General features: G+C 37.9%; 1 protein-coding gene across 1 annotated transcript; it reads right to left on the reverse strand.

Annotated features, from left to right (window-relative positions):
- Positions 1-11,784: 11,784 nt before the first annotated feature.
- LOC143888585 (uncharacterized) lies at positions 11,785-12,390 on the reverse strand. The gene has a single exon (XM_077393031.1). The coding sequence runs from the start codon at positions 12,388-12,390 to the stop codon at positions 11,785-11,787; it is 606 nt and encodes a 201-aa protein (XP_077249146.1).
- Positions 12,391-14,573: the final 2,183 nt, after the last annotated feature.

The raw sequence follows: 14,573 nt of genomic DNA on the forward strand, positions 1-14,573 counted from the left end.
GATTTGCAGAAGGGTTGAGAGGATAGAAGAGAATCCAATCCCAGAGGTGGTGGTCGCAGGCCTTGAGATTGGGTCGGATTTCTCCAGAATTTCAAGGAGTTGTTGTCGGATTCACGGAATTGGAGAAATGGTGGCTGGTTCTAAGGGTTGCAAATGAAGAGGGTTTGAAGTGGGTTTTGATTTGAAGAGGGTTTGGTTAAAATAGGGTTCGACGCTCAGATGGGGTGGCTGTAATGGAGGTGATGGAGGTCTTGGGGTCTGATTTGAAGAGGGTTTGAAGTGGGTTTTGATTGAGAAGATGATGGTTATTGTGGAGAGGATGACTGGAGTTGATGGTTGTGGGCGGTGGTCGGAGGTGGCACGGCCGGAGTAATGGTGGCTGTTAATGGGGGTGGAACAGATGAAGAAAAACAGGGTACGGTGGCTGGATTGGAGATGGAGATGGGAGATAGTGGTGGTGGTGGCTGAAAACGGAGGAGAATCCAAGTGGGTTTAGATCTAGGTGGGTTTATGTGTGGGTTTTGAGGTAAAACAAATGGCGGTGGGAAGCGGCTGGGAAGGTGGAGAAGAAAGGAAGAAGGGTTTGGGAAGAGGGTTTGGCGGGGAGATGGTGGTCAGAGAAAGTGGGAGTGGCCGGATTCCTGTGGGGTTTGCCGGAGATTGGGTTTTGGAGGTGAAAATGAAGAAAAAGATGGTGGTAGGTGGCTGAGAAGGTGGAGGAGAAGGGAATAGCAAAGAGGGTTTACCGAAATCTGTTGAGGATGGGTTTGGATTCCGGTGGGGCTTGCCGGATTTCGGCCGGAGAAGATGGGTTTCAAAAAAAAAGAAAATGTAATGGGTGTGGTTGATGATGGTGAGGATGGTTTAGAAAATCTGAAATGGTAATGGGGAATGGAGGATGGCTGAGAAAGATGGTGGTTCGGCCGGCGGCAACAAGGTGGTCGGAGGTGGTGATGCGGTCTCCACCTCTCTCCCTCTCTCTCTGCAGAAAATCCTCTCCTCCTTTTTCTTTTCCAACGAGCCCTCATTTATATACAAGACTAGGGTTTTTTCTTTTTGCAAGTCAATCCTCACCCTCCATATCTCATACTCCTTTTCTCCACCATTGATCTTTTTTGTTAGCCCTAATACTCTTTAACAAACCTTAGAAATCTAGAATGCTCCTCTTAATCTTAGCCTTACACCTCAACTGTTTTGATCCAACAACCCATGTTCATTGCTTGCAAAGGAAGCAAGACTTATTTTATTAAAACGGCCCTAAGATAAGGTGATTTTACCCTCCTTCCCTTATGCTCTAGTTTCCTTTTCTTCCCACCCATGGGCACCTCTGCTTTGCTAGCTCACCCTACATCTACAAAGAAAATATACTTGCCTCCCCTTTCTTCCTCGGACAACCTACCTTAGCATATTTGCTGCACTACAGGGGGTGGTATAAGGAAGGGAGGAAAAAGGGCAAATTATTTACCCCGAGCTATTTTTCCAGGGAAAATGATATTGACACATCCATATTTTGATAATTACACTCTCCTGGCTTGTCTTTTCTCACTTGTGGAGTATTATTTTATTTTATATATATATATTTTTAAATGTAAAGACCATTTGATATTCCTTTAAATCCCAAAACCATCCGAGTTAGTGAAAATATAAAAATATGACTGTGCCAATATACATCGGAGCCCGGGGGCCAAACAGGGGGGTGCCAACACCAAAATTCTGGGACATTTTGTAAATTTCATAAGTTTCAGAGAATTGGGGCAATTAAACGGGGGTTATCAGGAGTTCTAGGGATCATCCAGGCTTCTATGGTTTCAACAATGATCTGCAGAGATATATTTTTTTGGGTTCTTTTGCATTGAAGGCTCGGTTCTTCTGAATTTCGGGGATATGCTTCAGGCAGTTGAAACTTGACATTTAAGACTCGAAAATTTGGCTTCGGGACTCAGATTTTTGGGATTTATTCAATTTTTGGGAAATTTGGGTCAGGTCAAAATGGGGTGTCTACAGGAGTCCACTCTTTGACTTATTTGTCCCCATTTTAGTAGCGTTATTATAGTCTTTGACTTATTTGTCCCCATTTTGATAGCGTTATTATTGAGTCTTTGACTTATTTGCCCCCATTTTGGCAGCGTTATTAGAGAGCTTTGGTTTATTTGCCCTTTTGTAGCGTTATTTGAGAGTCTTTGACTCATTTGCACCCCCTTTTATAGAGCTGTTAGACATGTTTGGTCTTATTAGTACCTCCTTAGTGTTGCCAGTTAGGAGTTGGTTCTTGAGTGTTGTTGTCACTCATCTTTGTTAGGATTTGCTTAGTCTTATTAGACCTTTACTTGCTTGGGATCCTACCTTTTTCATTTTACCTTGGGACACTAGTTTATTTGTTTTGGGATCATTTCACTTTTAGTGAGTTTACATGTTTAGAGGTTTTCCCTTTCAGCCTTAGGGTTTGGCCCTAGTGTGTTGTTTTGTTTGCTTGAAAATATTTAAAAGTCTTTAAAGCTTTTCAATAAACCTGTATTTTCGAAAAGATCTTCCTTTAGAGTTAGGATTTTGTCCTAGATATGTTGAGTGTTTTGGGTGTTTTGTGTTTGTGTTAGAGTTAGGAGTGTGTCCTTGCTAGGAGTCTGTCATTGCCTCTGTCCGATCAGTTGGTGATCCACATCGCCGACTAATGACTAAAATAGGGTGGTTAGATAGCCTATCTCTTCCCTAGGGTTACAGCTTAGTGCACATAGGATGTAGGGCTCACCTACATTAATTTAGGGCTAAAAACTTACATTTAGTTAAGGCATATAGGGAGTCCTAAAAGTTACAATCTACTTGAACTTAAATAATCGCATAGGAAGCTTTAACAACTAGTCGAGTATAGTTGATCGAGTATAGGATAGCGGCCCTAGATGTGTTAGGCATCATAGTTTAGAATAGGCCCGCAAGAACTACGTGGCCTTGATTCCTGTAGAGGCGGGGATACGTAGGCGGCTTGGATGGATGTAAAGCCGTCCAAGATTCGGGCGAAACTACTTAGAGTTTTAGGGTTTGTTGTTAGCATTTTAGGATTTGAGTTTGTTATTCGGCATTGTTCCTTGCATAGGATCATGTTAGTGTGTTTTCTTTCTTTGATTGGATTGTTCGTGATTTGCTATTCACAGGTTTTAATTATAGTTTCTACTTGACCTGTTTAGCTATCGTTTCACCATATTTAGCTGTAGCTCTTATAGTTCTTTATTGTTTTCATATTAGTATGCTCATGTTTAATTACAGCCCTTTACTGTTTTCTTTATTGTTATTTACATGCGTAGTTGTAGCTCTTTACTGCTTTACTGTTCATCAAATCTGCTATGACCTACTTAGCTGTAGTTATGCATGTGTATGTTTACTGCATTCCTAGATGTGTTGAGTTAGGGCTAAATGTGATGAGTTAGGACCTGAATGTTTATTTTCTTTTGCCCATCCCCGGGTCTTGCATGCTTAGGTAGACGTTTTCTCGGAGATATTCGTTCCCATTTCACATGATTTTAGCCCAAAATTCTTCTAAGTTAATAAAATATGGCATAAGAGACCGAGTGCGCTCGGGCGAATTGGATGCCTAACACCTTCCCTACTCGTAATCAGGCACCGACCCTCTCTTCTCTGGTTATCTATTATAAACAGAGCATTTGTTTTGGTTCCATGGCCTATCCATGGATGGCGACTCTTGTCATTTAGGTACGTCTTGGTTTGGGGATTTATCCTTGGATCAAGATGTATCTCATTTATTGTCATAGTGCACATTATTTCGAGAGTTCCTTAGTAGAGCTCTCCTTCATGTGGAGATCCAAAGGATCGACGGGGACTCGTTCCTCATCGCCTCCTCCGGATCGGGGTTCATAGGCTGGCGACTCTGCTAGGGAATATCTTGAAATTGCCTAACTCTATTAAAAATGCCATTTTAATTAATTTTGAAGAAATTTGGGCTAAAATCAAGTTAAATGGAAATTTTATCGTTAGAATCCAGGGGCACCAAAGGGTGCATAATAAAATAAGGGTTCACACACTTCACTTCATGTTTTATTTTATTTTTTGGTTTTTATTATATATATATATATATATATATATATATATATATATATTAGAGTCGGCCTCCTGGTATAAGTACAGTTAGGCCTGGCAGGAGGTGATTACCTGTACGGGGCACTGGGTGAGACTTATATCCAGGGCTATGCATCCAATGAGCGTGATCCATTAACTCTGTGCATTGCTTAGATCATTCGTGATGTACAAGAGCATGGATTATAAGCATAGTTCACCCTTTTAATGTATAATGGGGCCATATTTTGACACAAATTGATATATATATATATATATATATATATATATGAGAAAACGGTTCCTACACACATGTGTAGATAAGTTATCTACACACTAGCTTAAAATACAGTGGGGCCACATTATTTGGGTGATCCAAACCATTCATTTTTAAGGCCCTCTCATAGATAGGGTGTCCACAAAAAATTAGATTCATAGGATCATCCTAACCATTCGAACTGTGGAGGCAAAAAATGGACTAATTTGTGAAGGTTTAAAGACATCCATTTTACCTTCACAAATCGTAGGGTTGGGATGATCCTATGGATTTGATTTTTTGTAGACACCCTATCTATGTGAGGGCCTTTAAAATGGATGGCTTGGATCACCCAAACAATGTGGGCCCCCACTGTATTTTAAGCTAGTGTGTAGAGAACTCTCTACACATATGTGTAGGAACCGTTTTCTCTCTCTCTCTCTCTCTCTCTCTATATATATATATATATATATATATATATATATATATATATATGTCTATCTGTATTGTTTATTAGATTAGGGCTCTCTCCTTAGTTAGGTTACTTTATTTAATTCAATTATATCTAGCATCCAGACTCTTGATTAGATCAGTGGTTTTTAATCGTCGTTCTCATAGCCATGATCTATCCTTCGATCTTTTGATTGCAAATTTGACCAATTGCCAAATATCATTATTTATGGTCAGTTCTTCATTTGATCACATCCCTCTACGATGACCATGTTTCGTCTACCGATTGTATGCTTATCTTACTATTATTATTCAAGTGCAAATATCCTTGTTGAGAGTCCTATGTTACAGAGTTTCCATTCACATACCCTTATGTTGAGCTTTGAGATTCCTTTTGTAAGGCCGTCATACTGTCGGATTGTACCCAAAAATCTTTTGAGTGTGACTGTTATTCTTTAGTGTTATTGATACACCCTGGGTTTACTATACCATGATCCTTTTGTTTATTCCTTTTTATCCATTCTTGTGGATTATCATTAGATTATTGGTTCTTTATCCATAATATATTCTTTGATCTATTGGTCATAAAATTGATCCGTATTTTCCGTCATAGATTTACATTATTAGATTAAGGTTTACTTCTTAGTTAGGTTTCTCATCCTAATCTAATCAATTATTTCTATCTATCCATTTTGAGGATTATTCTTAGATTATTGGCTATTTAGCTATAATCTATTTGTTCGTTTATCGACCATAAATCTGTTTCGTGGTTTCCCTTGTAGATTTACCTTTCTTATATCGTGATCACTAATGGATTAGTTAAATCTTGCCCGTCTATCTCACGAGTGCATGATTATTGCTGAGTCTAAACCAATTTAGATTATGGGTGTTTATCATTCCTACCCTTTCATATCTGAAAGAGAGCAGTCATATCCAAAAAAGACTTAAAGGAGCAGATTGAGGATTTCTTTGAGACCCTATTTACTTAGGTCATGTTATCATCACCTACTCTTCTTTGATCGCCATGAGTTGTCTCTATTTTGACATTCCAATTCAAAATACCCATTGATATGCTCAAGTTTGCTCTTATCTCTATTTGTTCAGAATTTTTATCTCATGACTATTGATCTAGTGTGTGTACTTCCAATTCAAAAGTCCGAGTTTAGCAAATAACTACCCTTCCAAAAGACTAACCATTTCCAATCACACTTGATTCAAGCAGTCTATTGCTTCCCCTACATTGCCAACATAGCCTTCTATTGCCTCACTTAACCTAAGCCTTGTGGGGATACCTTTTCTGAAATTCATACTCCGGGATCGAACTCTTAAATCATCATTATCATGGAGGAAGGCCTACTACTCGTGAATTTTTAGTGCCAATCTTTTGCTTATAAAGAAGAGTCCTTTCTCAATGTCTGTCTTCAGCTTAATATATGCTAACTCTCATTTCAGAATTGGCAAGTCATGTCAGTGTCTGTCTTTAGTGTGTCGAGTCCGTTAGTCCTCTTCATAGAGTTAATGTTTAGTCATTTGTTGAATCTAATGTAGAGTCCTTTTGTGGCACGTCAAAAAATAAAAAATATGTCATGTCAGTCAACCTTTCTCATTCAGAGTCAGTGTTAAGTTCTTTGTCAAAATTTAATGTAAAGCCCATTGAGGCGCGTCAAAAATCATCATCAATGTACTTGAAATTTTCATTAAAATAAACACTTGAGTCCAGCGTTATCAGTATTCTTCTAATTCACTCTTAGATCTAATGTTTAAACAAAATAAAGACACCCTCTCGGATGAGAATGCAGACAAAATTTCCCTCTAGATCTGAAAGATGGTCAAACGAGAGGAAAAGCGTCTAACTTAGCCACTCAAAGAAGAAATCGAAGCTATCGATAGTGGTATCGAAATCCGAAACTCGAAAAAGATGGATTGGCAAAACTTTGTCTCCTGATGAGAGCGAAGAATTGATAAACTTACTTAGAGGGGTTTGAGGTGGTCTTGCTTGATCCTATAAGTAAACAAGGCGAATGCCCTGTGTGGTGCAAAGCAAGACTCCATCAATTTTAAACGTTTAGTCAAAAGTGAAAATTCAAAAGAGAATAACATCAGGCATCAAATGGAGCTGATGAGAGTGTCGAGAGAAGACTTGTAGAAAATAAAGTCATGGATTTGAGCCCTAAAAGAACACTTGGACTGTATGTATTCAATGGGATTTCAAGGTGGAATATCTCAAGAGTAAGGACAGTTCTTATGTCCGAAAGAGAGAGATTATACAAAAAAGAAAAAAAAGCATGAGAGAAAGACAAAAAGGAGAAGGGAGTGTATCCCTAAGACAACTCCTTAAGAAAATCCAAGACCCAGATGATGGAGTTGATGAGATAGATTGAATATGAGAATTGTCTTTACCATTTGGAGACAAATGAGAGTTGGAATGTCTTGAGCATAATATCAAGATCTCCAAGACAAGTGTAAATTCAAGAAGAAGCATTATGGTTGAAGTCTTGCCTGGAAAATCGCCAAACTCCTCGATAAAAACATTCAAAGTCTTTGAACCTTAGGCAAAAGAGCTTGCATATCGAAACACCAGGAGGCCATCTTTCGACGTTTGAGCATTTATAGCCAAAATCCCAACGTTTAAAAATTCTTTTATGAACTCTTTGAGCCAAAAGTTAAAACCAAACAATTTTTTTTAAACACATAAATAAACCCGGGGCATTTTTTTAAGAGTTTGAATTATGTTATGACCTGATTCCCATTTCTTCAGGGATACGTAGGCAGTCTCATTTATTTAGGTTCAGTCAACCTTGGGATAAAAGCCCAATTATCCCTTTTCAAAATTTTGAAGCTAAGAGCTAAACCATTCTGTGTTAAACCCCAAAGTGAACTTCGTAGATCTTATCCTCCATTTTTGGGGTACGTAGGCAATCTCTGGCTAGACCAGATCCGGTCCAAATGCTAAGAACTTTAGGAATATCCAACCCTTTTGAACCCAAGCCCACCTAGAAAGTCCTTCTGGTGAAACAAGCAAAGGTTCAAGGCCAATGAAAGCAAAAACAGAAAGAAAAGAGAAAAATGAGAGTCTGAAGACCTACTAGCATCTATGGCTTCTGTTTAAATGGTTTGAGAATTACATTCTTACTGAAAAGAGAATAACCTAACACCTATGGCTTCTGTTTAAATGGTTTGAGAATTACATTCTTACTGAAAAGTTTAGATGTTTTGAAAATTATCATGGTTTTTTAATTAATTTCAATTTTCTTAAGGATTTTAAAGGTTTCAGTCCAGATTGTAGATTTTCAAAGCAGCCTATAGCAATTCTGATCCAATTAAGCTTCCATTTTTACAGTAGCTTTCTCTTGACCAGAAAAGGTTATTATAAACGTTTCATGAATTTTCAATGTGATTTACTATCAATTTTCTAATTTTGAAGATATATGTCCTTATTATATATTTACACAGTAACTTATAGTAAATCTAATCTAAATGATCACAACTTTTTACAGTAGTTTCGTCTTGACCAGAGATGTTTACTATAAAAGTTTCATAAATTTTCGAGGTGATTTACTATCAATATTTGATCTCACAAAATCAGACTATTTTGAAATAAAAATCACAAACACATGATTTCTAACATCCTAAAATGGTGGAAAAATCACATATAATATAAAATGAATTATAAGATTTTCTATCAAAATTTGAGAATCTAAAAATTAAAATTCCTCCATAAAATGGATTTTAAAAGGAAAAAATATCAATATGCTTTTTTCGAATCAAAACCCGTTTATTATGAATAAATCAAAGACTATATCAAAACTCTGTAAAGACCTTTGAAACTTTTTCTCTAATGTTCCAGTAACCTTTGAAACGTAGCATCGATTAGAAAATAGTAAAGAAAATATTTTTTTTCAAAGTTTTCTTTCATGAAAAAATTCAATTTGTCATTAATCTTAAACTCTGAAAAATTTCATTAATTTTCAAAATCATTTGATATTCATTACAAATAGGCTAAATTTAAAATAATTTAAATTCGGACTAAATAAATTCGAAAATATTAAAAATTTTGGGTGATCTAAAAATCCTAAAAACCCACTGGAAATAAAATTTTACGAAGTTTGGACTTAATTTGATATACTTTTGGTTTCATTCATCGAGAAATAACCCTTTTCGGGGTTATTTTTCGAAAAATAGAACAAAAAATGAAACGATCAAATCGTGGCTGAAAATTAAGTTTTCAGTGGTGTTTTTATTTTATATTAAACTCAGAAAATATCAGTTTTTTAAAAAATCCATGTTTTCAAACACCTGCTTTGAAAACCCCATTCAAATCCATATTGAATAAAGAATGAAAAAAAATCATTATTAAATGGAGGAAAATAATTTCCCATAAAATTCTGGATTTTGAAAACTTATTATTTATTTTATAACATACTGAAATTTCATTGAAAAAATCACTGATTTAAATCATATACAAAAATAAAAACCCTAGCATGCTTTTCTACTTTTGATATTAAAAAGATGAATGAACCTACCGTTGATCGCGAATCCTTGTCTCTAGGGCTGGTATTCAGAGATATACGCTTTGTCCAGCCCTTATAATCCAAAAGAACCCCGAAGAATGATTGTATAACCTCCAATATGTTGAATCTATAAGAAGAATTTGAAGAGATATTAGCGCTCTTTGGAGAAGATGAAGTGTAAAACATCAAAAACCAAGAGGGAGGAATTATTGGACGTTTTTTCCAGAGGGACAGCATGTTGGATGAATTTCAAGAGGATAAAAGCCATGGGTGGGTTTGCTTTTATAGGCACAAGGCTAGGTTTGACTGAATTTGGAAGTTTCCAATGTGAGCTCTCTCCTTTTGGCTTGTTTCCAATTTGTGCTTTGATTTTCTCATTCTTTGATTTTCATATTGAACTTATTTCTAAACCTTATTTCTTGCAAGCTAAGCAATGCTAAATTACACAATGGAGATCCTTCAAGATCAATCTAGAAGCCTTCTCACATAGAAAACCAGCTTTTATGAATGATTTTCGTCCAAAGAAGGCTACCCAACATTTGAGGTCATTTTTGACCTATTTAGAGGCTAATTCAGAAAAAGTTGTAAACTAGAAAGTCGTAGATGTTTTTGAGACGTTCAAAAAAAGTATAATATAAAATTTTTTAAACCAGAAGGTAAAAAGTTATGGCCATTTTACTAACCTGACCATACTAGCTCTTTCTAATTATAACTCTTCCTTTCTTTATTATTTTTTCAAAACAAATATGATGTCACCAACCACCTCATCCCATGTTGGACGTTTTTGCATGTGGCCTCCCCATGTGGGGTGCCCACTTAAGTGGCCAACCCACATGGGTGGGTCCACATGGACCCCCACCTTGTGGGCTTTAGCCCAATGGGCCTTATGACATGTATTTTGGGTTTTTTTTCAATGAAAATTCAATAAAATCCTTTAAATTCAAAAATTTTATTGATGAGCCCAACCCATATGACATTTATGGTGCACCTTCGACATATGGTCGAACCATCCCCTTTAGAAAAAATAATTTTTCGGACCAAAATGCCCATGTTTGATCATTACGCACCCAAAGGCGACTAAAATGACTTTAAATTGGATTGCCCCCAAGGGGGAAAGTTAAAAATAGAAAGTCTTCATGGTCAAACCTAAAAAACAGAAAGTTTTTAAGTTTGCTTCTTTTGGTGGGTGATATCAAACAGGATCACATGGAATCCCTTGAAAATGCCCAAAATGCCCTCAACACACGAAATTTCCAAATCAAGTGAAACCCCTGAGAAATCTAAATTTAGCAGGTCTCCCAAAGTTTATGAAATGACTTCTCAGCCATACTCTCGAGATTATCTTGGATTTATTGGCAATGACCAAATTATCCTTAAGATGATAAAAATGAGAAAAACCCTGAGAGATTCTAAAAATAGCAGATTTTTTCACTTGATTGGAAACTCAAATTCTTATTTTTCAAATATCAATGGAACCCCCTAGAAACCTTCAGGATTACGAATCAACTTCAAAACACCTAAAATGCAAAGAACGCTTGACCTAACGCGGGAGACCGACTCAAAACTCAATGAAACTACTAAATCATTTGCTTTTCAAAGTGCAACAAAATGGGGATGTCTACAACTTTGCATAATAAATCATATTCAATATGTAGAATAACTGTGGTAGAACAAGTCTACTCACATGTGGTACTTGTCTGTGTTTGTTTCCCACGAACAAGATCCTCAAATCACTGTGTAGTATCCACCTACAGTCCATATTAACCCTTAATTAACACTTTGGATTAATATCTAGGTCTTATGGAAGAAATTTGTGTCCTCAAAACTGCCCGGAAACATATTCCAAAAATTCGGCATTAATAGTGTGTTCGGGCGTCCGAGACTCACGACTTGGGTTTTCCCAATTCGTGCAAGAACAATAGTTTTCTTTGATTTTCGTCAATCGATTAGGGCATCAAACGCGGAAAGTCATGAAGATCTTCGGGAAATCAATTCTCACAACCCTAATCTATGATTCTTTATTTGAGGAATACAAGATTTCCACCTCGAATCTATGATTGTTGTTTTTAATCCAACAAACCCTAGATTAAACTTTTAATCTTCTCCTCAAGAGATCTTGGATCTCTGTGGAGAATAGAAGCTCTTCTTCCTTCAAGGCTCCAATCTCTCTCTCTCTCTCTCTCTCTCTCTCTCTCTCTCTCTCTCTCTCTCTCTCTCTCTCTCTCTCGCTACGTTTCTTCTCTTCCTAGGGTTAGATTTTTGCAACTTTGTGGCTTAAAAGAGTGTATATATAGTTTCCCCTCTAAGAGTCCCTTATTTAGTACTCTTTAGAAGCCCTAATTGACTCAAACTAGGTCATCCTATTTTTCCTCTAATTTTTGGACGAAAATTAGCATTTAATTTAATTAATTTCATTAATAAAAATAACTAAAATACCCCTCCAGAAATGTTGAATCATTTTAGGGTATTTCATTCTCCCCTCTTATAAAATTTCGTCTGCAAAAGTTAGTAACTTAATTGCGTAGCTGCAAATAGATGCGGATACTTTTCACGCATTTCTTCCTTCAATTCCCAGGTTGCCTCTCTTTCTGAATGATTGCTCCATTTGACCTTGACGTAGAGAATTGTTCGACGCCTCAGACCTTTATCCTTCCGATCTACTATCTTTTCTGGTCTTTCGTCATAGGTCAAATCTTCCCTAAGCCGAAGTGGGGCTTGAGGAATAACATGACTCGGGTCTGGGACATACTTCCGGAGCATCGAAACGTGGAATACATTGTGAACACCCGCCAATGTTGGTGGTAAGGCGAGCCGGTAGGCCACTGTCCCAAGCTTCTCAAGAACATCATATGGTCCCACAAATCTGGGACTCAACTTTCCTCGGATCCCAAACCTCATCACTCCTTTGGTAGGAGAGACCTTCAAAAACACATGGTCACCGGGCTGAAATTCCAGTGCTCGTCTCCTTGTATCAGCATAGTTCTTTTGTCGACTATGTGTTGTCTTAAGCCTTTCTCTGATTAAACATACTTTCTTTTCTGCTTGTTGTACCAGTTCTGGACCCAAGATTGTTCTTTCTCCCACGTCATCCCACATATGGGAGACCTGCATTTCCTTCCGTACAACGCTTCATATGGTGCCATCTGAATACTGGCCTGGTAATTGTTGTTGTACGAAAACTCGATCAAAGGTAATTGTTTGTCCCAATTACCTTTGAAATCAATTGCACACGCCCTCAACATATCCTCGAGGGTCTGAATAGTTCTTTCTGACTGACTGACTGTCTGCGGATGGTATGTTGTACTTAAATCCAACCTGGTACCCAAAGCTCTATCTAAGCTCTACCAAAATTGTGACACGAACTTAAGATCTCTATCCGACACAATTGACACTAGAAGTCCATGTAACTTCACGATTTCGTCGACATACTATTCTCCCATCTGCTCTAGAGTAGCTCCCACTCCATAGGGTAAGAAATGGGTCAACTTTGTCAATCTGTCGACAATCGCTCAAATTGCGTCATTCTTCTATAGCGTCCGGGGTAGCCCTGTCACGAAGTCCATCGTGATACGCTCCCATTTCCACTCAGGAATAGGGAGTGGTTCTAACTCTCCTGTCGGCCTCTGGTGTTCAGCTTTCACCTGTTGGCATACTAGGCACTGTGCTACATATTGTGCTACCTCACGCTTCATGTTATTCCACCAGAAATTCTCTTTCAAATCTCTGTACATCTTGGTACCTCCGGGATGAATCGAATATCCTGAATTGTTAGCTTCTTCCAAAATCTCTCTTTAAATCTGCATTGTTTGGCACACATACCCTATTGCTAAACCTAGATGATCCGTCCTCGTGGACTCTGAAATCGGTATGTACTACAGACTCTGTTACTGCTCTAGTCTTCTGAAGCTGCTCATCAACTGCCTGGCTAGATTTTATCCTCTCTAATAAAGTTGGTCGAACTCATAGGTTTGCCAACTGAGCCCTTGGCTCAAACTGTATCACCATAATTTCCATCTTTCTCGGATCATCTAAGATTTGTCTCTTATCTATGATCAAAGCTGACAATTTTCCTTGTGATTTTTTGCTTAAGGCATCGTCGACCACTTTCTCCTTTCCCGGGTGATAATTGATCATCAAGTCATAGTCTTTTAGTAACTCTAGCCACCTCCTCTGGCGCATGTTCAACTCTTTGTGAGTGAAAATGTACTTCAAGCTTTTATGATCAGTAAACACCTCACATTGCTCTCCATAGAGATAATGTCTCCAAATCTTGAGTGCAAACACGACTGCTGCCAACTCTAAGTCAAGAGTAGGGTAGTTTTGCTCGTATGGTCTCAATTGTCTGGATGCATAGGCCACAACTCGGCCATGCTGCATCAATACGCACCCGAGGCCACTTCTGGATGCATTACTGTATACGGCAAAACCTCCACTCCCTGATGGTATAGTAAGTACTGAAGCTGACACAAGTCGATCTTTCAGTTCCTGAAAACTCTTCTCACATTTCTCCATCTATGTAAACTTGGCACCCTTGTGAGTTAACTGTGTCAATGGAACTGCGATACCAGAGAATCCTTCAACAAATTTCCCATAGCAGCCTGCCACTCCCAAGAAACTTCGTTCTTCTGATACATTGGTTGGCCGGTTCCATTCCACTATAGCCTGGATTTTCTGAGGGTCTACAGATACACCATCTTTGAAATTTACATGCCCAAGGAATGATACTTCTTCGAGCTGAAACTCGCATTTATTTAACTTGGCATACAATTCCCTCCCTCTAAGAGTTTGTAGGACAATCCTTAAATGCTCTTCATGTTCTTCCTTTCCGTTAGAGTATATCAAAATGTCGTCAATCAATACGACCACAAACTCATCTAAATGAGGTTTAAAGATTCTATTCATTAAATCCATAAAAGTTGTTGGAGTGTTCGTCAACCTGAATGGCAATACCAAAAATTCATAATGGCCATAACAATTTCTAAACGCAGTCTTTGATACATCCTCAGCTTTAATCTTCAATTGGTGATAACCAGATCGAAGGTCAATCTTTGAAAATACTTGTGCCCCTTGGAGCTGATCAAACAGATCATCTATCCTTGGCAACGGATATTTATTCCTAACTGTCACCTTGGTCAACTCCCTATAGTCTATGCAAAGTCGCACGCTACCATCTTTCTTTTTCACAAACATTACTGGTGCTCCCCATGGCGACACGCTGGGTCTTATGAAACCCCTATCTAATAATTCTTGCAATTGAGTACTGAGTGCTTTCAATTCTGCTGGAACCATTCGAT

Source organism: Tasmannia lanceolata, unplaced genomic scaffold (genome assembly GCF_043159265.1).
Source record: "Tasmannia lanceolata isolate RefF3 unplaced genomic scaffold, GAP_Taslan_0.1 ptg000002l, whole genome shotgun sequence".
Classification (NCBI taxonomy): domain Eukaryota; kingdom Viridiplantae; phylum Streptophyta; class Magnoliopsida; order Canellales; family Winteraceae; genus Tasmannia; species Tasmannia lanceolata.